The sequence below is a fragment of the Cottoperca gobio genome, chromosome 3 (genome assembly GCF_900634415.1).
Source record: "Cottoperca gobio chromosome 3, fCotGob3.1, whole genome shotgun sequence".
NCBI lineage: Eukaryota > Metazoa > Chordata > Actinopteri > Perciformes > Bovichtidae > Cottoperca > Cottoperca gobio.
This window is the reverse complement of record NC_041357.1, coordinates 8196202-8221303: the sequence shown is the minus strand read 5'-3', so window position 1 is coordinate 8221303 and position 25102 is coordinate 8196202. Positions and strand designations below refer to the sequence as shown.

At 38.7% G+C, this 25102-nt stretch overlaps 2 protein-coding genes across 2 annotated transcripts in view; both read left to right on the top strand.

Moving 5' to 3' along the window:
- Positions 1 to 522: 522 nt before the first annotated feature.
- On the top strand, positions 523 to 7241 carry aph1b (APH1B gamma secretase subunit). Its single transcript, XM_029428611.1, has 6 exons — positions 523 to 819; positions 2393 to 2563; positions 3188 to 3261; positions 3793 to 3915; positions 4233 to 4360; positions 5796 to 7241. The coding sequence occupies exons 1-6, from the start codon at positions 707 to 709 to the stop codon at positions 5961 to 5963; spliced, it is 777 nt and encodes a 258-aa protein (XP_029284471.1). The 5' UTR covers positions 523 to 706; the 3' UTR covers positions 5964 to 7241.
- Positions 7242 to 15952: 8711 nt separating this feature from the next.
- otog (otogelin) overlaps positions 15953 to 25102 on the top strand; it is a 56915-nt gene continuing 47765 nt past the window's right edge. The window contains 10 exon segments of the mRNA XM_029425320.1: positions 15953 to 15956; positions 16116 to 16273; positions 18023 to 18144; positions 18459 to 18667; positions 20298 to 20428; positions 20528 to 20634; positions 22443 to 22552; positions 24096 to 24221; positions 24439 to 24547; positions 24942 to 24988. Of these exon segments, the coding sequence (XP_029281180.1) occupies positions 15953 to 15956; positions 16116 to 16273; positions 18023 to 18144; positions 18459 to 18667; positions 20298 to 20428; positions 20528 to 20634; positions 22443 to 22552; positions 24096 to 24221; positions 24439 to 24547; positions 24942 to 24988 (1123 nt within the window).

The following is a 25102-nucleotide window of genomic DNA, read 5'->3' as shown; positions in this document are numbered from 1 at the left end:
TTGCCCTGCTCTAATTTATGTTTACGTGTCTTTGATGTTAAAAGGTGAATACAGTTTAATTCGTATAAAGTTACATTGGATTGGCTAAATTAAGTTGATTGTACATACACAATATACACACACGCAAAATACTTAATTCATCCGCTATTTCATAAAAAACACTAATTTGTTCGGTCAAAGCATCAGACAATGTGCAGGGCCAGATTGCCAATATAGAGCCATTCAATCACATTACCACAACATCATTCTGTAATAATACCGACAACCGGGCCTTCTGTGGCAGTGTGGGATTTTAATTCTCCATTCCTTCCCTATAATGTACATGAAATATTTTTACACTATTTTACTGTGTGAAATAATAATAAACAAGAATATGACAATAACAATACATACAAGTAAGTAATACAAGTTATGTTATTCAAAGATGTTAAGTAAACTTATAGTTTTTAATGTGTGTGTGGTAAGTATGTCCTTTTGTAATAAAGTTTTTTTTGGGAGGAAGTCATTTTTGGTCACGTGATGTGACGTCACGAGAAGACCCTGTGATACGCTGGTGGAAGTAGAGAGAATCAAACCATCAGCTACACCAGCGAGCTAAGATTATTAACATTTAAAGACGATTATCAGTAAATCAGCCTTTTAAGGGACAAGACAAGGCGCTTCAGGTCGCGCTGCTGGCAGCTTCTTTCCCCACAAAGACACAAAGATGACGGCGGCGGTGTTTTTCGGCTGCACCTTCATTGCCTTCGGCCCAGCCATCGCTCTGTTCCTGTTTACCATCGCCCGGGAGCCGCTAAGGGTCATTTTTCTCATAGCAGGGTGAGAGTTTATCTATATTCATTAAAACGGGTTGATAGTCAACTTGTCTTCGTCCTATCAGGGTGTTACTGCCTTGTTTAATAAGATACATCTCCTGTAATTACCAGAGAAAGTTAGCGTGCTAGCTAACACACTGCTTCATTAGCTAGCTGCTACTCTTAGCTTCCATTTGGAGACATCTTGCTCGTTTCTTTCTTATTACTCAACGTTAAGTTAATACTAAGCTGCTCAGGCTTGTTCTGACACATGTACACTTAAACTAAATCACCAGTTGTATAGTCCAAACTCATTCTCTTTTCTGAAACATTTCTTGGAACAGTTTTATTTTCAATCATTTAAACAGATTTAATCAAATGACTCGTAAAATACAATCAATGCAGGATGGTGAGTACATTTGTACACAGGCCATTCAGTAATGGTTTCCTGCAAGCAAGTTGTATCAAGATCTAAAAATTAGAATTAAAGAATTAAAAAATCATGTTCAGTGGTAGATTTGCTCCAGGGATACACTTTGTTAGCCTTTCACTGGCAGTGAGAAGCCACATGATTCAAGCTGCACGAGTGTTTTCCAGCTTCATGAAGTACACTATGTAATATGAAATCAATTGATGTTACCTAAATAAATCCAAATCATAAATTAATTTGCCACTAAATTAATAGTATAATGGTAATTTAATTTAGGGAGTGGGGTCCTGGAGAAGTTAGAGTAGTGGTTCTTTAAATAGACAAATCTGAACTTTTAATGATTTAAAGTTTCAAAATGTATGTTTTTTGTTGCTGTCAGAAGTATTATTACATTCATAAACAATGTATTTCAGCTCTTTATATGCATGGGGTAAAGCTATAATGAATTAAGAATTTATTTGACAATAGACAGAAACTTAATAATCAGCAATTTTGTTAATTGTTATTTTTTTAAGCAAAACCTTCTTAAATATAATCATGTCCTTTTTTGTATTTTTTTTTCCAAAATTACCTATTTTAAATTGAATATTTTTGCTTTGTATATTGTTTTTTCCGCCTAAAACAATCTTTAGGCGCTGGGAAGTTGAGATAGACATTTTTCAATATTTTCTGACATTTTATAGACAAAAGATGAATCAATAAAAAAGAATCTTAGATGTGTTGTACTTCAGAAAGTTAGGTGTTGTACCTTTGGTATATGGTTTATCTCTGCGCTGAATGCAGTAATAATAATATCAATGACTATGAGATCAATTAACATTAATGTCCTGCTTAGTAAGCTGTAAAGGATATTTTAGCCTGGTTTTGTACCTGATACTCAAGTTGGTGTTGTGCCAAAAATGCATGTGAAAATGTGAATAGCCTACTTTTAGATCAGTTATATAGATTGTAAGGCTGCAAGTGTGCATCCACATTCACAGCCATTTGTGACTTCTAAGACTTGAAGGCAGGCTTAATAAAACATTAACAGGTGAAATATAGAATTGACAGAGTTACTGGACTGAAACTAAAGAATACATTCAGGAATCGCCTCCGGAGTCACACCAGCCCGTTCCTGGGCCTTTTTTTTAATATAACTAATTGTGCATCTGTTTATTTTTAATTTCAGAGCGTTTTTCTGGCTGGTGTCTCTGCTGCTGGCCTCGCTGATCTGGTTCATCTCGGTTCAGATCAGTAACAAGGACAGCGTGACGCAGCAGAAAGGTCTCCTCATCTTCGGCGTGGTGCTGTCGGTCCTGCTGCAGGAAACCTTCCGCTTCGCTTACTACAAGCTGCTGAAGTAAGTCGCTGCCCCAACGCTCACAGCGGTCTGACTGTTTTGCACACATCGTCCTCAACACAGTATATGTGGCTATATGGCACTTTTAACTGCTTTTCAGTTAGTATACAACAAATGAACCTAATGCATTCAGAGGTCAATCAAACTACTGCAAAAATATCTTTCAGAATATATAAATCTTTTGTGTTTTGTTTTCTAAGATCTTTCTGCAGCTCAGTTTCCTTTGCATAGCTTAAATAGTGTCCATGAACATCACATTCAAAGTATATTTTAATGTGCACACTGACTTTTTGTAGTTGACTTAATTTCATCACACACAGAGTTAGGATGTAGTCTGGAATTGGGACAATGCTAATGTTAATGAACGCCAGCAGCCACTAGATGCCACTAAGGTTTAGTGAAATGAATGGACACAGTGTTTATAATGCTATACTGGTCAATACTGAGAGATAATAATGCTTTTGTTCTGTTTTTAATTTGATCAGAACCTAAGGTGATATCATCATGTGTCCAAAACCCAAAGATATTCAGTTTATTCTCACCAAAGACAAAGAAAAACATTTGAGAGGTTAGAGCCAGTGAGCTAAAAGTCTCATGTGTGTGTTTGTGTGCGTTTTCTTGCAGGAAAGCGAATGAAGGCCTCCTCACTCTCAGTCAGGAGGAAACCATGCCGATCTCCATACGGCAGCTGGCCTACGGTACAGTTAGTCTGCACTTCACGTCACTATCTCTCTCTCTCGCCCTCCATCGATTTTACACATCAATTTCAGTTTACTTGTCGTGGGGTGGTGATCTAGTGGTCAGATAGATCAACCGAAGATTCTGAGTTCAATACCAGAGCTGCCACCATTGTGCCCCTGAACGAGGCACTTAACCCCAAGTTCAGCTTAATTTTTAACCATTCTTTTTAAAATCCGCATCTAGAACTACAATATTATCTTGCTGGGGTACTAAAAGACATTAATCCAATCCCTTAATTTTGAATTTTGATCAAGAGCTGTATTGAGCGAAACATTTTTCAGTTGCGAGAGAGAAAGTTGTCTCTGGTGGACAAACTGTGTGACTTAGACACCTAGTTTCTGTTTCTAAACGACCTTGAACACAGATTTATAACGTCTGTGCTTCACTTTCTTGTTGCTAATCAGCCAACATATACTCCAGAATCAACATAGCTAATATTGTCCATGCAGTGGAGTGAAACGCACCTCTTCGTCTTTGTTTTGCCTCAGTGTCTGGCCTCGGCTTCGGCTTCATGAGTGGAGCGTTCTCAGTGGTGAACATCCTGGCGGACTCTGTGGGACCGGGGACCGTGGGGATCCATGGAGACTCTCAGCACTACTTCCTATCTTCAGGTACCAATGTTCACAAATATTTCCAGCTGTTGGATAAAACAAAATACAACAGCTACAGTGTATACTTTGCTTTGTTGATGCATCTGTGTCTTTATCCCCCCAAACATAGATAAGACTTGATGTGTTTAATCTTTAAACTTTTTTAGCTCTCTCTACTCATACACACTTTTATTAAAATGTTCCCACCCCTTTTCTGGGGGGGTCAAAAGGCATTCTGGGAAATTCAGGAAATTAATAACTGATGCAGGTGAGGCAAATTTAAGGAAAATGAATTTGATAAATAACTTAGTTTTGATGTAACACTTTTCCTTTTCCAGCCTTCATGACCTTGGCCATCATCCTGCTTCACATGTTCTGGGGTGTCGTCTTCTTTGACGCCTGCGAGAAGAAGCGCTGGTGGGCGGTGGGCGCTGTCGTCATCAGTCACCTCGTCGTTTCCTGTCTGGTGAGTGATGCTGGGGGGTTTGAGGGCGATAAAGTCTGGGTGGGTGATAAGCGGATGAAGCCTTATGAAGCTTTTGGGGATTTCTTTCTATTTGAGCCGAAAAAAGATGGCTCGAAGCACTGCAACTGATTTTAATCGTTTGTTTCCTATATGTGCAAAACAAGTCCAAGAAAGCTGTGTGTTATTATATATATTAATACTGTAATACTCTTTTTCAAAAGTGTTGCATGAATATAGATGTTATTTTGCAATATGTTACATTAAAATAATTAAATAATGAATAGTACAAAAAGTCAAGATAGAAAATATGGAGTAGTTTGACCCAGTGTCACTGTGGGCTTTGATTTTACCTCCATGGTTGATGGTTTGTGTAACATTTCATATAAGAAAAATGATGAGACTGAAGTAGTTATGGGAAAAAAAGAAAATCACGTCACCATTATACTGGCCAAATAAAATAATATTGTCACGATAATCATCAAAATATGCTTAAACTTTAAAAAATATTTTGTTTAGAAAACAAATATTTTGAGATGAGACTCACATCCTTTTTTGTTTTTGTGAAAAAACAACAAACTTGATTTGATTAATCAAATTAAATCAAATTAATTTATACAGCCCAATATCACAAATGACACATTTGTCTCAGTACAGACTGTACAGGACAGCACCCTCTGTCCTTAGACCCTTGCGCCACACACGGAAAACCTCCCTAAAAGAAACCCCACAATTAAAGGGGGAACAATAGAAGAAACCTCAGGGAGAGACTGAGGAGGGATCCCTCTCCCAGGACAGACAGACGTGCAATAGATGACATGTGTTGAGAATAAACAACATAGTACAAATACAACATGATGTGATCAAATATGTAAATCCCCCGGCAGTCTGAGACCTATAGCAGCATAACTAGGGGCTGGTCCAGGTCAAGTCTGAGCCAGCCCTAACTATAAGCTTTATCAAAAAGGAAAGTCTTTAGCCAATTATCCCAGTTCCATTGTTACTTTGAAGTGGATTTCAAATCATGCTTCAGTTTTACATCCGAGGAGGAGACTCAAGTTTGAACTGCACTAAAACCACATTTCTCCACCTACTTTAATACAAGCCATAGTTGCAAGATACTGGTGTATAGCATGGCTATCATCATTCATAGAAATATTATTGATTTTAATGGCCATTTTCTGTACCATGATTAAAATAAATCTTTACTATTACTTTTGTTACATTATAGCTTCATCAAACTAATCTGCCGATCACAAAGTATGGTTGCAAAACTGTCAAACTGAATGAAGAGCTCTCCGTGACGTTTGAAGCATCAGGCGGCGGCATTGTTGTGGTCGTGTAGCTGCATGTAGCGCAGTGAGAGGAAAACTTGCAGTGATGTGAAACGGGAGAAGACCACAAACTAAATGTATTTGTTTCTCGTCTTCTCACACAGACCTTCCAGAACCCAGAGTACATTGCCAGCCTGGTTCCCACCTACGTCATCTTGTTCGTGATGGGCATCTGGGCGTTTTACTCCGCTGGCGGCTCACTCAGGAACCTCAAACTCTGCCTCACCTGTAAAGACAAGGACTTCCTGCTCGCCAACCACCGACCCAGATAACGCAGCACGCCGGGCAGTGTGCAGGACTCTCTACCCAAAGATGACCGAGTTCACACACACACACACACACACAGAGCGAAGAAGCAGTGTTAACCTTCTGTTAATCTGCTGTTTCACTTAAGAGGTATTTCATCATCTTGAATCTAAAAACATAAAGGTAAAAGCCGTGTAAGTTCCTCCAATGAAAGGAACAAAAAGATGATTTTGAATCATGTCCAGCTCCGAAGCAGAAGTTTGTTTGTATGATGAGGTTCTATTCAAAAAATACAAAATCTCTGATATCCGGCTGATAGTGTCCCGTTTGTTGCTCTGAACGAAACGACAAACCTACAAAAAGTAATTGAAGTTGGCAAAACTCTTTACATTCTGTACATATTGCGATGTTTTCAACCATCTTCTTTTCAAATGTGTAAAATCTGTCAAAGGGTGGATTTATCATTTATGAGCAAAACTCTTTGTGTAAATATTGATGCATTTTTAATTCCCTGATGTGTAGATAGCAACAAGTTTGAACCTTTTTTCAAGATGTGATATCTTTAGTCTGTGTAAGAACTTGCCTTTGATTTGAAATGAACACAGATTTGAAGAAGCTGAGAGGGGACATGACTGGCATTTATTAGTTTGTTTAATCCCAGTTACCTTGAGCTCATGACGTAGTTTCTCCTGCAGGACATATACATTAAGCAATCCTGACTTCCTTTAGTTTTTTTTTGATTAAGACATAAATATTAATGCGCTGAATCAAAGATAAAGGTTACTAGTTTAAAGGCTACAAACATTTAATTTCAATGAATTTAATTTGCATGGTTGTGTTCATTACTATTTCTCTCCTGTTATCCCAAATTGCTCTAACATATCACAAGTTCTGTCCCACAGTAATTACAGAATCTTAAGTGACGCACACAGCAGCTGTCAGTTACCGGATTTCAGATCTTATGCAAGAATATTTCTTCTATCTTGTTGTGGAGGAAAAATGTTTAATATGGCCAAGTCCTTATCTGAAGGTAACTGGAGTCAAATAAAGTCTCTCAGCTTCCGTATAGATTAGCAGACGGTTCATGTACTTTATTTCTCACTTTTCTGTGTACACAAACCTACACTTATAAATTGATAAATACGACCAACAGGTGGAAGTTTGGGCTCAGTGATCTTTGAATGTTCAATTCCTTTGTTTTGTTTTTCTAATGTTTGTGAGCAAGTGCAGGAGTTGATGTGAGTGAAATTCCAAATGAATAATGGTTTCCTCATGCACCTGATTTTATTTTGTTGATCTGCTGGTACAGTTTGTATAGATTACAGTCTGCCGTGTTTCTACGAGTGAAACCTTTTGTATTCAGTATGTTGCTTTCCTGCGTCGTGCTGGGGCTTCACTCCAGACACAATAGAATTTGGCTTGTTCACACGGGTAGAGAAGACTTGAATTGTAATAACTTTGTTCTCTTTTTTATCTTGTATCATCATTAGGTCAGGTTATTTTATTCAATATTTAGATTCATGACAAAATACTAAGACATTCCCATCAACCCTTACCCGTCACTTGTTTTTTGCTAATGAGCAGATATTAAAATACTAATACATTCAACTAAAATGGTTACATTGTAAGCATTGAACATCAGCATGTTAGCGTTGTCATCGGGAGCATGTTGATGTTAGCGTTAAGCTCTAAGCATTGGTGCCCAAGTACAGCCTCGCAGAGCAGCTAAGCAGAGCCCTTAAGAGTTATGTCTTCTAGAGGAGCTGGGTCTGATGCTGAGTGCCACAAACAGGTTAAAGAAGTCAGAAAATATTGAGTTAATAATAACAGACATATTCTTCATCTCCTGCCACAACCATCCAATTTCATGCAGAAACCCATAAATCTACAGAAAACAGTCATTTCATGGGACCTCTTAATGAGCAGTCTGCAGGACACAAAGCAGGCGCCATGCTTTCGTGTGTGTGTGTGTGTGTGTGTGCGTGTGTGTGTGCAAGCATGCGTGTACAAAAGCCTTGTATGCTTCAGTTCTCACGTCCATAAAGACAAGCACCTGTAGGTGTGTGTGCGTGAGTGATTTAGAAGCTAATCGCACAAACAAATCAGAAATGTCCCACCCCCCCTCCTGGCCCTGTTTCCATTTATGAAAGCAGGCACCTCCTGGCTGGGCGACACAAAGCCTGTTGGGCTCTCTGAGGGCTTCAGTCAGTCAAAGACCTTTTTTTACCCAGACAGCAGACAGACAGGCGCAGGAAGTGTTTCCTCTGCAGAAAAAACAGACTTTCACATGCTAATGCGAGTCTGTGCAGCTGGTGACACTGGGGTCACCTCGGCAATATTAAAGGTTTGTGTTTCCTGTCAGGTGTGAGGAGGTTGTGTGTTCAGGTTCAGATCAGGTCTGAGCAACAACCAGAGGAGAGGCCATCAAACAAAAAGGAATAATATAAAGGTTTCACTTTTTCTTTTCACTCAATGTTCCCTTAAATATTTGAACCCGCTAAAGGCACTATTTTTAAATAGTGGATTTAATTAACATCATGGGGCTAAAATAAAAGAGAGAGCAATGTGTTTATCACTGAGCAAATTCCCTGACCATCTGTTTGCATGCAAAGTGGACATCTTAGCTTTCAGGTGGCGGTAGAGAGAGTCAGGTGAGCAACTGCAATCGAAGCCTTTATCATGTTTGCAGTTAAAATCTTGTCAGTCAATTTATTTAAATAAATGTTTTCCTGCATTTATGTTGTATTTTTTATTTAGTGCATTCATTTAATTTCTAATGTGATGTAAATTACACCATACTAAGAGATGGAGTTCTTTATTAATCCCGGTGGGAAATTGTACCATCAAAGCAGTTTAGAGCAAAAAACACTGAGTAATTAAACTGTACAACACCTAACAATAGCTTATGAACTAAGTTATTGTTACTGTACATATATACAGTAACAATAACTTATGAACTAAGTTATTGTTACTGTACATATATACAGTAACAATAACTTATGAACTAAGTTATTGTTACTGTACATATATTCAGTAACAATAGCTTATGAACTAAGTTATTGTTACTGTACATATATTCAGTAACAATAGCTTATGAACTAAGTTATTGGTACTGTACATATATACAGTAACAATAACTTATGAAATAGGTTATTTTTACTGTACAAACATACAGTTTATGTGTAATGTAGTGGTAGCCAAGTAAAACCTAGTGGAGTGGCCATAGTGAAAGTAATGCTAAAAGAAATGCACTTATACTGTAAAGTTATTGATCAGATAATTGAAAGGCGTAGAGTGAGAGTGTTTGTATTAGTCTTAATACAATTGTACAAAGTAGAATTTTTAAGTACAAAATGAGGAAAGGAACACTTTTGCTGTGTTTCAGTTCCAGTCCATCCAAAACTTCTGAACCAAATTTGCAGCGGACCACAGAGGGGCACTGTTCATGTACATGTCGGGTTCAGGTTCTTTAAAACAGATCTGCGTGTATATTTTATGTATTAAAGGGTTATAAGGTTTGATTTAGACTTATAACAGTAATGTGATAGCATCTCACATGGTTTTGTGTTTTGTAACATAGGCTATATTTGAATTATATTTAATTCAATGTTAATTATGTCATCAAGTCAAACCTATTCTGCAGGTAGAAGTGGTTTTAGTTTCAGATTTGTTTGCTGCACTCAGAAGGTTAGAGTACCAATGCGTGTGTTTGGCTCCCGGCTCGGCCCCGCCCACCTGCGCGCCCACCTGCGCATCTGTTATGCTAATGAGCAGGTGCAGCGGTTCTTGAAGCGCGCGGCGGGCTCCTCGGGGATGATCCGGATGGAGCAGCACAGGGAGCAGCGGCAGTCCAGCCGGAGGGTTTTCACCAGGTGATGCTGTCCAAACCCGACTGACTGCGGATCCGCGAAACACGAATGGATCCCTATTTAAGACGTAGCTGGAAAAGGCTTTTTCACTTATTATCTTTGTATTTTATCCTAGTTTATCAAGGTGAGTCAACTACACACGCGCGACACTAATCTGCTGCTTATATCGCAAATAAAATGAAGTGGGATTTCTTAATGAAAGTGGAAAATTATCATATAATCAATTATCAGTCCTAAATGTTCTTCCATTCCCTGTTCTCATTGTATTTATCTGAATTTGCTTTTCAGTTTAATTGGTTTCCTTTTATTGAAGTAATATTGATTTTCTCAACTTTTATTTATTTACTTGGAATATTTATTTATTTCCCATGATTTCAGCGCATCTGTCCTGGGGTGTTGAGAGAGTGAACCTTTCTAACTGGAATGAGGTTAATAAGTGAGTAATTGTTTTATATTTGAATAGCAATGTGATATTTTTTATTATAACTTTAAATGTTTTAGCTTTATTTCATTCGCATTATAGCCTATATACAGTACATATATTATTTATTAGTGTTATTTCGTTACAATATATATAGTATATTTATTCTTTATGATAGATAGATAGATAGATAGATAGATAGATAGATAGATAGATAGATACTTTATTCATCCCGAGGGAAATGTATGTATATATATATACACACACATATATACACAAATATTATATATATATACACAGTATATTATATATATAGTATATATGTTTGGTATTATGTGTTATATTCCCAAAACGTATCATTTATAATAATTTTAAATAATGACAATATCCAAAGTCTGTTATATTACTAGGACTGAAATGTTTTGTAATCAATCAATTAGTCCAACAACAGAACATTAATCGGCTATTATTTCGATAATAAATTAATCATTAATTTGTTAAGCAAAATTGGCAAACAATCCATTGATTGCTGCTTCATGAATGTGAATATTTGCTGTCTTTTTAGTCCTCTTTAAAAGAAAAGCAAAACAAGAGTATTTCTTTTTTTAAATCTTTGAGTCATCTCTAATAGTATATCGAATAACTTGGGGTTTAGACTATTGGTCGCACACAATATATCGTCTTAAATATGTCACCTTGAGAGCATTTTTCTCATTTTCTTTGCCATTTTATAGATCAACCAATTAATCAAATGATTGACAAAATAATGGAAGTTTACATTGACTTGTTGCAGTCCTAGTTGTAACTTTGTTTTAGGTGGCCCATGTTAGTAGTATAATGTGGAGCACACATTGTTTGTTTGATTGATTGGTAGTTGTTCTGGGGTTGTTTGGTTTTTTGGTGGTTTGGTTGGTTCCTGGTTGGTGGTGGGTTTGTGGTGTCAGGGGGAAAGCTGCAGCAGGAACAAACCTCTCCTTGTTCTCTCTGTCCCAGCAGCGGGAGCAGCGGGATAAAGCAGCGGAAATGGGACACCGCTTCCCAGGGAGGGCAGGTAGGCAGCCGCATTGATCATTGATGCTGATGGAGCTGCTTCAAGCAGCAAGCACACAGTCAGAGATCACAAAAAAATCTGCAACGCTCACACCAAAACACAGAGACGGAGAAAAGAAAGAACAATTCGTTACCTGAAGGGCTTTTATTCCAATAATTTACAAAGTTTCAGTATTTCCAGTATGAACTTCCTAAATGTAACTATTTGCTTGGAAATATAGATTGAGTAGAGTAAAAAATCATATAATTTAAATTATATACAGTATATATTATGGAATATCGATGCAGATTGTCAACATGTTTTCAGAAATAATAGTATCATCGAGTTCAACAAAGTGACATTTTGACTTTTATTTAATCCAAACTCAGTATTGGGGTATTTTAGGGTTAAGGTTTTGTTTTCATTTAAAAATTCACACTGTAAACAGCCAAACAAAAATACATGTTAAGTCTCTTTGAGAAACATGTTTTCCTGCACAAAAAAAGTATACATTTCCCATAAAATCAGGGACCAGATATGAACTGAAAATGCACATTGTTCCCTTCTGATGTGCAGTTCAGCGTGTAAAGGTAAAATTGCTCCACAGTGATATTTGTTCCTCAGAAACCGACATGTGAGGGAGTCCCAGCAGGAGTATACAGTAGCCGGTCTGTTGTCTCACTCTTCCGCTATCAGAGTCTCCATCAGCCTGAATGTGGTCGCTCCTTTTGTCTGGTTTCCCTTCGGCTTAGAGAGGCGTGAGAATCCGGTCCAAACTATAGGGTTTAGGAAACGAACAAAGCAATTAGTACCACAGGTCGCAGGCCACAAGTATAGAGAACTGATCTATCTAATGTCAGTTCTCTGTCATCTGGGTCGACACTGCTGTATTTGTGTTTGACCTTCTCAGTATCGATATCTCTGATACTAATCAGTAATTAATGATTCATAGTCATACACCCCTCGTACAACACCTACCCTTCACCCTCGCCATCTGCTTTGTTCGTGCTCTTTGAGATGAAAGCATTCGTTTGAGAGCTCAGGTATCCAGGGAGGCTCAACGTGTAGGAACAACATTCGACTGATGGTTTCTGAATGCCAATGTTTTTAAAGCAAAGCTGCAGTCACTGTTTATAAAAAATCTGACCATTTTTATGCCAAAACTTTCCAGATATTTAGTGTTTTGCCCAGAGTTTTATTCCGAGACAGCTTTCAAAACGTATCTTTTATTTTCAGTAGCTCTCCACGGTAAACTAAGAGAGAATTCATATTTTAGTTTAGCAATTCACTCGATAAAACATCCACTTGCTGCATAGCTCATACAACAAAGATCATCCAAAATGGAAAAAACACACAGGGGTTAGGGGAGGTGGTTGAGGAGAGGGTAGGGTTGTTGACCTGGATGGGAAAGCTGAGTTGGAAGTCACAGAGGAGTCATTAATGAAGGCTGGTTGACAGCTCTTTTCTCTCGAGCCTCTTCTTTTCCCAGCGCTGCTTCGGTTCCAACCTCACCAGTCCAGACTTAGGTTTGGCAACAGCCAGCGTAATTTCGGGAGGAATTTTTGCCCCAACAAAACACAGAATTGTAAAAGCTTTGGTTGTCTTAAATTTTAATCAAATCTTTAATAATCCACCAGCCGAGAGCTGAGCTTGTTTTTCAGATTTGCTTGTTTAGATATTAAACTCATGGAATTAATTAAAAGAATCCGACTGCGTTACAAGAACTTAATTCTGGTTTGCTGAAATTGTCTCCTTGCTCTCTTTGCCAAACAGTGCCAAGGCCCAATATGAAAATGCTTGGATTATATATATTTGGTTGAAGCATTTTAAAGTAGGATTAGATCAGGTTATGGCTTAATGACTGAGTGCTTGCAACTGTTGCATGAAATACCTATTTGAAACAGTTTCTCTCCTTAAAGGACCTCCAGACAGCAGCAGCTGTGTTAGAAACCAACACGTCTTCCTCCAGTCATTCATTGGTCAGTCGGACTGCTGTGTCCAACCTGACGTCCAATCTGACGTCCAACCTGACGTCCAACCTGACGTCCTCCAGCACGGCAAGGACTCCGAACTCCTCATGGACCTCTGACCAATCCTCTGCCACCACACCAACATCTAGTCAAACACCATCCAACCAATTACCAGGCAGCACAACACAAAATAGCCAATCACCAACCACCAAAACATCAGCCAGCCTATCACCAGGCAGCACAACACAAAATAGCCAATCACCAACCACCAAAACATCAGCCAGCCTATCACCAGGCAGCACAACACAAAGTAGCCAATCACCAACCACCGCAGCATCAGCCAGCCAATCACGAGGCAGCACAACACAAAATAGCCAATCACCAACCACCAAAACATCAGCCAGCCTATCACCAGGCAGCACAACACAAAGTAACCAATCACCAACCAACAAAACATCATTCAGCCTATCACCAGGCAGCACAACACAAAGTAACCAATCACCAACCACCAAAACATCATTCAGGCTATCACCAGGCAGCACAATACAAACCAGCCAATCAGCAGCCACCACAGCATCAGCCAGCCAATCACCAGGCAGCACAACACAAATCAGCCAATCACCAACCTCCACAGCATCGGCCAGCCTATCATCTACAAAATCAGTACCATACAACCAACCCCAAACCAGCCCAGCACCATCCAGCCAATCATCAACAATCACAGCATCAGCCAGAAAATCATTAGGCAGTACAGCACCAGCCAGCCAATCTCCGACAAAGAAGGCACCACCTAGCCAGTCCCCAACCAGTACAGTAAAATCAAGCAAATCACCAACCAACACATTGCCAGCCATTCAATCACCATTCAGCAATGCACCTGCCAAGACCTTATCTAAGCATTCAGCAGGCAGTACTACAAAACCTAACCAATTATCATCCAGCCAAACACCATTGGGCCAATCAACAACCAACTCAAAAACATCAATCACCTTAACATCTTCTAACCAATCACCAACCACTTTAATAGCAGCTAATCAATCCACAAACAGTTCAAAACCATCACACCACGTATCACACAGCTTAACATCACATAACCAATCACTGTCAAATTCAATACCATCTGGCCAATCCCTGACCAGCTCAGTGCCATCACTCCAATCATCATCTGGTTCTCCAGGAAACTCATTCAGTGGAGACGAGCGTGCAGTTAACATTTCACTGCTTGCCAGGCAGGCAAAGGAAGCCCTGAGATCATCATTTCGTAGAATTCAAGGTAGGTTTATAAAGTTTCAAATGGAGAATTCACACTTAAAGCCTGGTGACAATTGGTGCAGTCTGTGTATTGCTTTCAGCTCTTCCCAGTTCAAATCTTTAGGAAGGAGGAATTTACTGCTGTCTGCCATAGTGTCCCTTTAAAACTACTAATGTGGGATGCCAAATTCTGACATTTTTAAATCTTACACATAGTGGCTTTAACAGAAAGCTAGACATTTTGGAATATGTACTAATTTGCTTTCTTGTTGAGAGTTAGATGGAGGGATAGATACCACTATCGTGCATGTGAATCGATGGAGCTATTAGCTATTAAGTTCAACCCAACGTTTTCAAACCTCCTGAAGCCTTTTTAAAAGCGCTAGAAAGTTGTGGAATGCGGCTTGTAATAGAGCAACAAGTGATTCCTCTGTTTTAATTTCCCCTCAAAGAGTGAATAAAACAAAAATAGCTTTTATCTGATTAATTGACCCCCCCACCACCAACACCACAACCCCCTGTATGTTACCTGTGCTTATGTGGGATGTGGCTCACTGAACAGACAAGCAGTAATGCCACTGAGCAGATGGTGTAACTGCAGGATGAGGTGGTGCGTTCAGTGACTGGAACATTTACTGTGGCCCCATACTCCATAGGAGTGCTGACAGATGGCGACTTTTCCTTTAAGTCGTTACCTGCAGATACTCAAAGTTAGTCGTCTGTTTCAGTGGTTCTTAGTGTGGATGTACAGAGCAATTCTGTGGGTAGTTGAAATACATTTTATGGGACATGAAAGGAATCATACAGTAATTTATAATCTTATCTTTTCTTTCTTACTTTTTAACCTGTGAAATTCTAAATAATTAGAAACAGGGAATCCTGCACACTGTCAGTCTTTTTGACTCTCTTTATTTAGCCATAATGTTTGAAACAGTGGACATTTATCAGATAAGATTATAGTGGAGTGCTGAATGATGAAATTGGTGAAATTAAAACAACCTGAAAAGAGAAACTTATTCATTATCGGAGGCATCACTGTCCTGAGTTTCCCCCCAGATTTCTAGTGTGATGAGCAGCAGTGTAATTGTTTGTTTGTTTTCTCTCAGCAGAGCCATGTGTGTTTCCTTGTCTGAATGGAGGACAGTGTGTTCAGTCGGAGTCGTGTGACTGCAGCTTGTATCAGGCCACTGGACACAGATGTCAGACAGGTAAACCACACTACCTGATATTCTTCTTTTTAAAACCCTTTTGTGTCAATTTAAATATTTAAAATGAAAAAAACAACAACCATCATCAGCCATTATAACATTATATGAAATTCAGAATTGTAGAGAATTTCACAAAATGATATTAAAGCTACAGTTCAGTGACTAGCTTGGTGGTAAATTAAACTAAATTAAATATATAAAGTCTTTTAAAAGTTTTTTTAGTTTATTGCTTTTTGTCATCCTGCGATGTTGGTTTAAGCGCAAACATGTGTCAGATACACTGCACTTTTAATTCCTTCAAAGACAAATACAGTTTTCAACAAGTGACATTTCTCGTGTATTTAGTAAATGAACATCTCTTTAGACTGAACTTAAGTAATGGGAATTCCTTTCATAATCCTATTTTTTATCCCCCAATCACTTGCCCAGTTCCAAATCCTGGCTTTGAGAGGGAGATGACCTGTCGGACGTGGGGTCAGTACAACTTTGAAACCTTTGACGGACTCTACTACCACTTCCCCGGTCAATGCTCTTACACTCTGCTGAAGGACTGTGAGGATACCACCCAGGCCAGCATCGTCGTCCAGGTTAGTTCAGACTCAACAGGAAAAAAATAAATCCTCCTGACTAGAAGCTGCCCAGACTGTTTTGGTTCGACGGCTTCTTCCAGTAGAGGAAAACTTTGGACTTGGTGGCGTACTGCTCTAAACCATTCTCCACTCTGACTTCTGCGAGGTTCAGTCTCAGCCTGAGGAAAAGATTTGCTCTGAAGATTAGTGAAAGCTATCTGGTTATTAGAGTCAATTACCATTAAATACTGCAATTACCCACTATGCCTTGAAAGCATCTGCAACAGACAGATGCTGCCTTTGTTCACCTGAAAAGGCAGCAGATACTGTATCTGTGTATGGGAAAACCAAACCAAACAGGGAACATTAAAAGATCCAAATGCATTATGATAACTGATTGTACATTAATACTGGTATTAGTGATGAGGAACATCTCATAAACTAAGGAAAATATATTGTTGTAATGCTGCAAATCTAACAACCAGAACATGTTAGAAGGAGCTGAGATGACATTTTCTTTTGTAGTTGACAAACCAACACTGCTTAAGAATGTGTGTGACTTTTAGGGTCAAGTTTCAGCATTTAAAGCAGTCTTTTAGGCTCGGGCTGAAATGGTTGTGTTTGATTTTGATTTTTCTTTCTTTATGCTGTATTGTATCTGGTATACCTGCTGGTCTACACATTACAGACATGGCATGTTCAAAATAAACACAACTCTCAATGTAACTTTCTTTAACTGAAAAGAAAATCAAGTTAAAAAAAAGGAAAAAAATCAGGCAACTGAGAGAACTTTTAAAGTAAAAGTTTATTGTCAACAAATCTAATGAAAAAAACAAAAACAACAATGTGTTAGTCTGTCTCTCAATACATTTCTGTCTGTGGCCCTCAGCCCCAAGACCCTTGGTTCCTACTAAAGATAACCCTCTTAAGATACTTCACAAATACATAGTAATTCTTTTAAGGCAAAATAATTTGCTTAAACAGCTGATCACTGTAGTGTTTATCAAACGTTACTCAAACAGGAGTAAATGTTTGTGCATTTTTTGGGGACTAGTTTCAGCAGAGGATGAATTCACATTTGGGGCTCTAGTGAGTATGTGTGGCAGCAGGACAGTGTGTGTGGGAGTCAAAATAAACTAGTGTAATGTTCATGGTAATGAAGGAACATGTCAGCTAGTGCAACAGTGTGGTTCATTGATAATTCATTCTGACAGTATAACTAACCCTTCACTGTTAACGGGAAGCCACCATCAGAACTGCTATCAGGAGAGGCTTTTCACAGTCTTGAAATAAGCTGTGGTCACCATCTCGTACATCACAATCAGGAACATTGAGTGAACTGAGGAGACAAAACAGACGTCAGTTTCAGTGGCTAGTTGTTCTAAAACTAGGTACTAACAAAGTGACGTTTGTGAGCTTTTTTATAAACAAGGATTGATCTCATGAATTCCCTGACAAAGATTAGAAACTAATGTCTTCTTACAGGAGCCTACTGTCAGCTGTCAGAGCGTACTTGAATGCAGCAACAATGAAGAGCAGGGACTGCTTTGCCTCTCAGTGATATCATAACTCTTTGCAAGTTCATTTTCATGGTGCACTGAATTAATTCTGCCTGGAAGTTAGGAAACCAATTGAAGAACACTTTGCTGTAATGTCAGGATTTGTAATGAAATGGAGGGACAACATGAATTACACCCGTATAATCTCTTAAAGGAGAAATGCATATTTATATCACATTATTTCCACGTTGCATTTTGCTGTTTGCAGGTCCACAATGACCCGGGCTGCAGCTCTGCCCCCTACACCTGCCGACGGTCTGTCAGCCTCTTCCTCCCGTGGGAGGGAGAAGTTCGGTTGCACGCCACCAACGTGACCTACAAGGGCCAAAGGTCAGCATTGTAACAAGACACAACTAAACATTGATCTTCATTTACAAAATATATTTATGGATTTATGATTTCTATTCCGGCTTCTCTCTTTTAGGATTTCTTTATATCAGTATTTATTACTTTACTTTTTCTAAAGCGTCTTGTTCTTTCACATGAATAAAATACGCTCATCATATGTGTTCATATAGAGTATTGCAATATTTCTTAACTTTGAAAGACCTCTTGCAAGATTAATTTAGTATATCAGTCAGAGAGAGCTCCTTATAGAAGAAAGGACTGTGTCTGTATCACAGGTATTCTCTGTCTGTCTTTAGTCTGCAGCTGCCTCATCACATCCACGACCTGCAGCTAGAGCACATCTCCCAGTATGTTCTGGTGACGCAGCAGCACGGCTTCACGCTGGCTTGGGAGGGACGCAGCGGCTCCGTCTACATCAAACTCAGCCCAGAGTTTGTGGGCAGAACCTGCGGCCTGTGTGGGAACTTCAACGCAGACGTCCAGGACGACCTGAGGACCAGCTATGGTAAGATCATTTTGTCTGTAAGCAGTGATTTTCAGGGAAACAATTTTATTCATCACAACAATTCACTGAACAGAGGTGGAGGAATTAAGTAAAAGTACTAATACCACACTGTAAAAATACTGTTACCAGTAAAAGTCATGATTGAAAATCCTATCCTATAAGTACAATTGTTTAAGTATAATCAGAAAAATGTACTTCAACTATTAAAAGTAAACATATTCAATTCTCCATTAATCGATTAAAAAAATGAAAATAGAGGGAAAGTGACACCTTTAAAATGTCCAAAACTCAACATTATTAACAATAAATTCAAATTTACACTTGAGAGATTGGAACCATAAAATGTTTACAATCAAAATTAATTTCATCTGTACTTGTATAAACTGTTGTTAATTTAGCATATTTTATAAGCTCTTCATATATTTTGTGTGCAAAAGAAAAACATCATTTGTAAAGTAATTGTCAGACAAATGTAATGGAGTAAAACGTGAAGTATTTCTCTCTGAGATGTAGTAAAGTAGAATTATGAGCTTCACTGAAATTTGTACTTAAAACAGTACTTGAGTAAATGTACTTAGTTACTTTCCACCACTGTCAATGGCTCTATTTCAACGTGCAGTTAGAACCTGCTTCACATTTAAATATAGTCATTTAAAAGTAGCAAGAGTCACTCAACCAAGTTATCAGTGGTAAAATCTGACCATTGAGTGTGAGAGCGGCTCAGTTTGTTTTAAATGATCCTGTCACCTGTAACAACCTACACCTTGGTGGATCAGATTATTATCCGTAAACACTTAACCACATATAAATCCTGGTGTACACACATCCAGACGGATTGTAATCTGATCAATCTAAGACATCTGAGGATGTGTTCAGGGACATAGTAAATGCAACACATACAGTCCCAGTAAAGTAGGTACAGTGACAGAAATAAAAATATTAGATTTAGATCAAACCAGGAAGCAGAACAACCAGGACAGTAAGAGAGCATGCTATCTTATTTATCTCTCAAAACAAATGATGTATTCTTAAATCTTCATAATTATATAAAAGCATAAGCTTTATACTCATTACTTACCTTCAATGCAAACATTGATTCTGTGAAGTTGAGTTGGGCTGTTTCTTGCATTTAAAAGCTTCTCAAATCTTCTCATCCTAACACTCAGTGGTGTAAGAAGTATTCAGATCCTTTACTTAAGTAAAAGAAGTACAAGTATGGAAAATATCAGCAAAATGTACTTAAAATATCAAAAGTAAAAGTACTCATATGTGAGTGTTTTACTATCATATGTTGTATCATTGGATCATTATTACTGATGCATTCATGTGGATTGAACATTTTGCTGTTGTAGTTGATTGAGGTGGAGCTGAGCTATTATATATGTATACTGTACGGTAGTTTAATATATTAATATAATATATACATACACATCTATATATAGGTACAGTACTTGAGTAAATGTGCTTAGTTACATTCCACCAAAGCTAATTCTGTAGTTTACTTTACTGGATTATCTAACTGTGATGAAAAGAACTGAAATCACTGGCTGCCTGAATGTTAGGAAATCAAACTAAAAACATATAATATGCCTTGAAATGTGTTTTTAAAATCAATTTCTGTCTCTCCCAGGCGTGCTGACTCATGATATAGAACTGTTTGGAAACAGCTGGGTGGAGACGGAGCCCCACGAGGCTCGATGTCCCATGGTGCCCTCTGGCTTCTCTTCACCCTGTGCTGCAGTCGAAACTCATGTCCTGCTGGTAAGATGTCCGATAAAAACTGTAGCTTCCCTGCTGCAGTGAAATATTTATGCTTATATGTTTGATGAAAAACAATCTTTGTGTGTTTCGTGGCTACAGAAAGTGGAGGAGGTGTGTGCAATGCTGCTGGATCCACCATTTCAGAGCTGCCACGACTTTGTCAGTCCCCTGTCCTACATGGCCAGCTGCTCCAACGACCTCTGCATGTAAGAACACCAGATTATGATCTACCCTGTTGAGATACTTTGCATTCATTCATTTGTCCTGATGGTGGCCTTTGATGAAACGTCAGGGTGACACCAAAATGATGGACCATGAATATCCACAGAAGGTTTCATGGAAGTTGAGCTCTTTGTTTTTGAGATATTGTGATCATTGGAGTGTCCACATTGGAAAGGGTTCATCCTTAGGGGAGCATGAATATGTGCTTGAGATAGATCTTGTGTACAATTGAAATTGCCATTAGAGGAAAGATCAGGGGGTAACCAAAACTGTTACATCCATACTAGTATTCAGTATTCAAATTTGAATTGTGGCCAAAATTACTTACTGGAATTAAACACCTGATTCACCTCAGCTGTTTATTTCCTGCCCTTAAAGAAGATGAGAGAGCATTTCACTTCCCATCGTGTGTTTCTTTCGGCTGACTCAGCTAGAAATCTGAGTCGGACAATTCCAGGAGTGCTGAACCATCTCCAGGCTCCGATCCAGCACTTTAAACTGGGCAACTGGAGGGAACACTGAACACTTACAGGCAACATTTATTTGGTAGTGGAAGAAGATGTACAGTTGATGGATGTCAATCGTTTATCTTGCAGTAACTACAGCAGAATGCATGATGCTCAGGTTACCCTATAAGATTAATTTAGTCCCACTTCTTGAAATTACTTTCTGCATTTCATTGTATTGTCTGTTAATAAGTTGTCTACTCTTCAAATGTTTTTATGTTAGTTTTAAATCCTGTAAATGTAGGATTTGAACATTTGTGTCTGGTGTCTCCTCGCAGTATACTAAATTACACCATGGCAAACAGCTTTGTAGAATGACGCTACCCTCTGATTAAAACTTGGGACCGTGAAGCTGAATGCAGCATAGCCTGCTCCAATTTTGTTTTGTGATTGTCTCATTTTTCGAAGTAAGTTTCTTTCATTTAGTTTAGTTTAGTTTATACGACAAAGCTCAAATACAGTAGTAAAAATACAAGCGTAAACGACATTGTCAGGGATAACGTGACAAAGTCCAGGACTTATTTACATCGTGGTCCCTGATGTTCCATCACTAAATTTTACACATGCAATAATTACATTAAAAAAACATTTGAATAACGCAGCTGTCCTATACATGTATACACTTACATTTCCAATATATGCTGCAAACAAATGTACGTTGGGTTAATGGAAAACCAATAACAATAGCTAAACTACAGAGCCTATTTAGTGACAAATTTAAATCAATAACAACCTGCACTGGGTATTTTGAATTCTGAACATCTTCAGTTCATTTCAGTTATGTGAAATATAAGGTGGAACTTGATGTTTTGAAATTTCTTGGATTTTTACGTTACAGTCAAGGTCCACAAAGAAGACTGTGAGCACTTTGTGTTACTGTCTTGTCTAAAATTATCCCACTCACAGCTTTCTCAGTTGTGTCTTGTGGTGGCTCAGGTCCATGATCCTGAACGTGCCCTCCTTCTGTGAGTAACATTAGCCCTGGCAGTCTGCTAGTCAACACTAAGTGATGTGGAACAGAGACGGGTGATGAAGACAAAACAGTTGACTGTGTTCAGACACAAATATCTTATCAGATGACTGATATAGCCATACTACAACACACTTTTTCAGCTTTAGCTTTCCATTTAAAGACGATTTAGCCATTAACTATGATGGAGTTGCAGCTGCCGGGTAGTTACTTGTTTGAGCTGCACAGTCCGATGAGTTCAGCGTACTCGGCTCCTGTGGCCACACCTCTCCTGGCTCGCTCAAAGAGTCTTTCTCTGTTTGTTACTCTGTTGAAGGTCGGGTCCCAACGGTGATGTGGTATGCCAGGTGTTCAGCGAGTACGCCCGGGCCTGTGCCCATGCTGACCACCCACTGCACGACTGGAGGCAGCACATTCCTCAGTGTGGTACGTTTTTCCAGGTGTTTTAAACTGTGTGCCACATAGCTGCACGTTTCAGTTCAACCACACACTACACTCGCTGAATTTTATGCTTGGTTCCTCCTCTGGGTAATATGGAAACATATTGCATTGACTGAAAAAATAATGACTTTCTTATCTCATAATTTTGCACAGTTATTGTAGTTTATGAGACCTTCATCTTGCAATCATGAAATGCTAATACGAGATATGGACGTCACAATTACTAGAAAATGTCTCCATTTATTTTTCTTTGGTAAATACGCTGCACTTCCGTAGGTTGGTGGTATGCAGATCAGGGATCTCAGCGTTTGTATTTTTTGGTTGGACTATCCAGTGTAGAAATCACTAAATTAAATTATAATGCAGCGTAACAACTTACAGAAGTTATAGTGGAACAGAGAGCTATAGGCTCATGGCGTACACTTGTATAATGTAAATAACACAAATCCCTATATTTTTAGTCCATTTAATGTAAAATGTGTAAATATATAATCACATTATCCACTAAAATAATTTATATCTATGAGCTACATGTACTGCCATAGCACACAAAACCTACGTTAGTTTAAGAACCGTTAGCTAATTGTGCCGAAGGTTAACTGCAGCAGATCCATTCGCTGTTCCTTGTCATCTATTACATAACATGGTTTAGTTTTAATAGTCCACATGCAAACATGACTATTCAACTTATTATTATTTGTAATCATTTAGTTTAATCTGTTTTTGAAAGTTGGATTACTGCCTGTCACACAGACAGATCTGTAGATGTCATGAACCACGGCACGAAAAAACACAGGATCCAAAATACACAACTCAAAAAAGTGTCTGACGTTCAAACAAAAATATATTTTAATCCAAAGTTTACCCATTAACAATAACCATACACTTGACTAGACAAGACGAACTGGCACAAGACAAGGGGAGACAGGACTATTTCTACGTGAGGTAAGGGGACACAGGTGACAACAATCAGGGGCGGGGCAGACGATCACAGAAGCGGGAAAACACACAAGGCAGGAAGTTAAGTGACCTGGAACGAGAGGGAAAGGTGAGTTTCAAAACAAAACAGGAAGTGCAAGACGACACTAGACAAGAGTGACGGTAACTTAACATAACGTGACCTGAGAGACATTAAACACTGAACATGAACTAAACTATAACATAAATACATGACATAACATTAAATAATCTGACGGGACATGACAGTAGAAGGCTAAACAAAGCTCAGCGGGTGAACCATATGAACTATAACTTTAACACTGCAGACAAAAAAATAAAAATGTGCCTTCATTTTGATCATGTCAACAGATAAACGGCACTTGTCATGAATTAGCTAAAAGCGTTAAAAGCAATTTCCCTTCACTTGTGTCAAAGAGGTGTTTACTCAACTGTAAAGTAAGTTTTGAGGCTGTAGCTTGTGGTAATATCTTTAGACACAGCAGGTCCATTGTTTGTCCAATTTCTCTATTGTCTGTCTTTTCATTAGAACGTTTATGACATCTATGTTGTGTTTAATTTTTGCAACCAGCAAAGCAGTGTGCCCTTGGTCTGCAGTACAGGGAATGCATCAGCTGCTGCCCAGCGTCCTGCAACCTGGAGCGGACATGCATCGACAGCAAGCTGGCCTGTCTGGATGGATGCTACTGTCCTGATGGTGAGTTTCTATTCAGATTCTATTATCTATCGTAGACTTGCTCCAAATACACCTTTTATTACACTATCTGTCTTGTCTTCTGACATGAAAATAAATCATCTTTCCTCTGCATAAATTAATTGTTAATCACTTTAAAAGTCTTCAATTAACATCTTGTAACTACTGTGAATAAGATGAAATTAAGCTTCAGAGTGTTGAATCTGTGGTCTCTCCTCAGGTATGATCTTTGAAGATGGAGGCTGTGTGACGCCCTCCGACTGTCCCTGCGAGTACCACGGCATGTTTTATCCGTCTGGACAGACGCTGCAGGAGGAATGCAACAACTGGTGAGCAGTGTTTAATCTTTCCCGTCCGAAAGTAACTAGATAAAAGCTTTGATTTACCTGTTGAAATACTGTCCTGTTATCGCATAAAAATGTGAGCAAGGAGAACCAGCTTCATGCTTTTTACAGTAGTTAAATAACATCTCTGACATCTCCTTCTGTCCTTCCCTTTGGATCTTGAATGAACCTGAGATGGACACATATGAGACCATGTTACATTACATGTCATCATCATGTATTAAAAAAACAGGTTATTGTCCTGCAGACTCCATGCAGTCCTTTTAATCTTCTCAGATCTGACCAGCTGGGCTCGGTGTGTCCAGTTTCTATCAATGATCCTGCTGATTAGTTCAGCCTTTCATGTTCCACCTGTGGACGTCTCTGCTTTCTGTTTCAGCACATGTGTTGGTGGAGTGTGGAACTGCACCGACTACAGCTGCCCAGGTTTGTGCCTTCCCTCCTTGGGTGGTTGAATTATTATTATATGAACTGTGCTGCAGGTGACAGTCATGTGTGGTCATTCTTTTATTACAATCCAAAGATGCTCTCAACAAGTCA

What these genes read in the sequence shown, in the direction of transcription:
- aph1b (XM_029428611.1), top strand. Translation starts at nt 707, where the DNA reads ATGACGGCGGCGGTGTTTTTCGGCTGCACCTTCATTGCCTTCGGCCCA. An exon ending in GCACTACTTCCTATCTTCAG is followed by an intron (nt 3,916 to 4,232) that starts GTACCAATGTTC and finishes TTCCTTTTCCAG; the next exon opens with CCTTCATGACCTTGGCCATC. An exon ending in ACCTCGTCGTTTCCTGTCTG is followed by an intron (nt 4,361 to 5,795) that starts GTGAGTGATGCT and finishes CTTCTCACACAG; the next exon opens with ACCTTCCAGAACCCAGAGTA.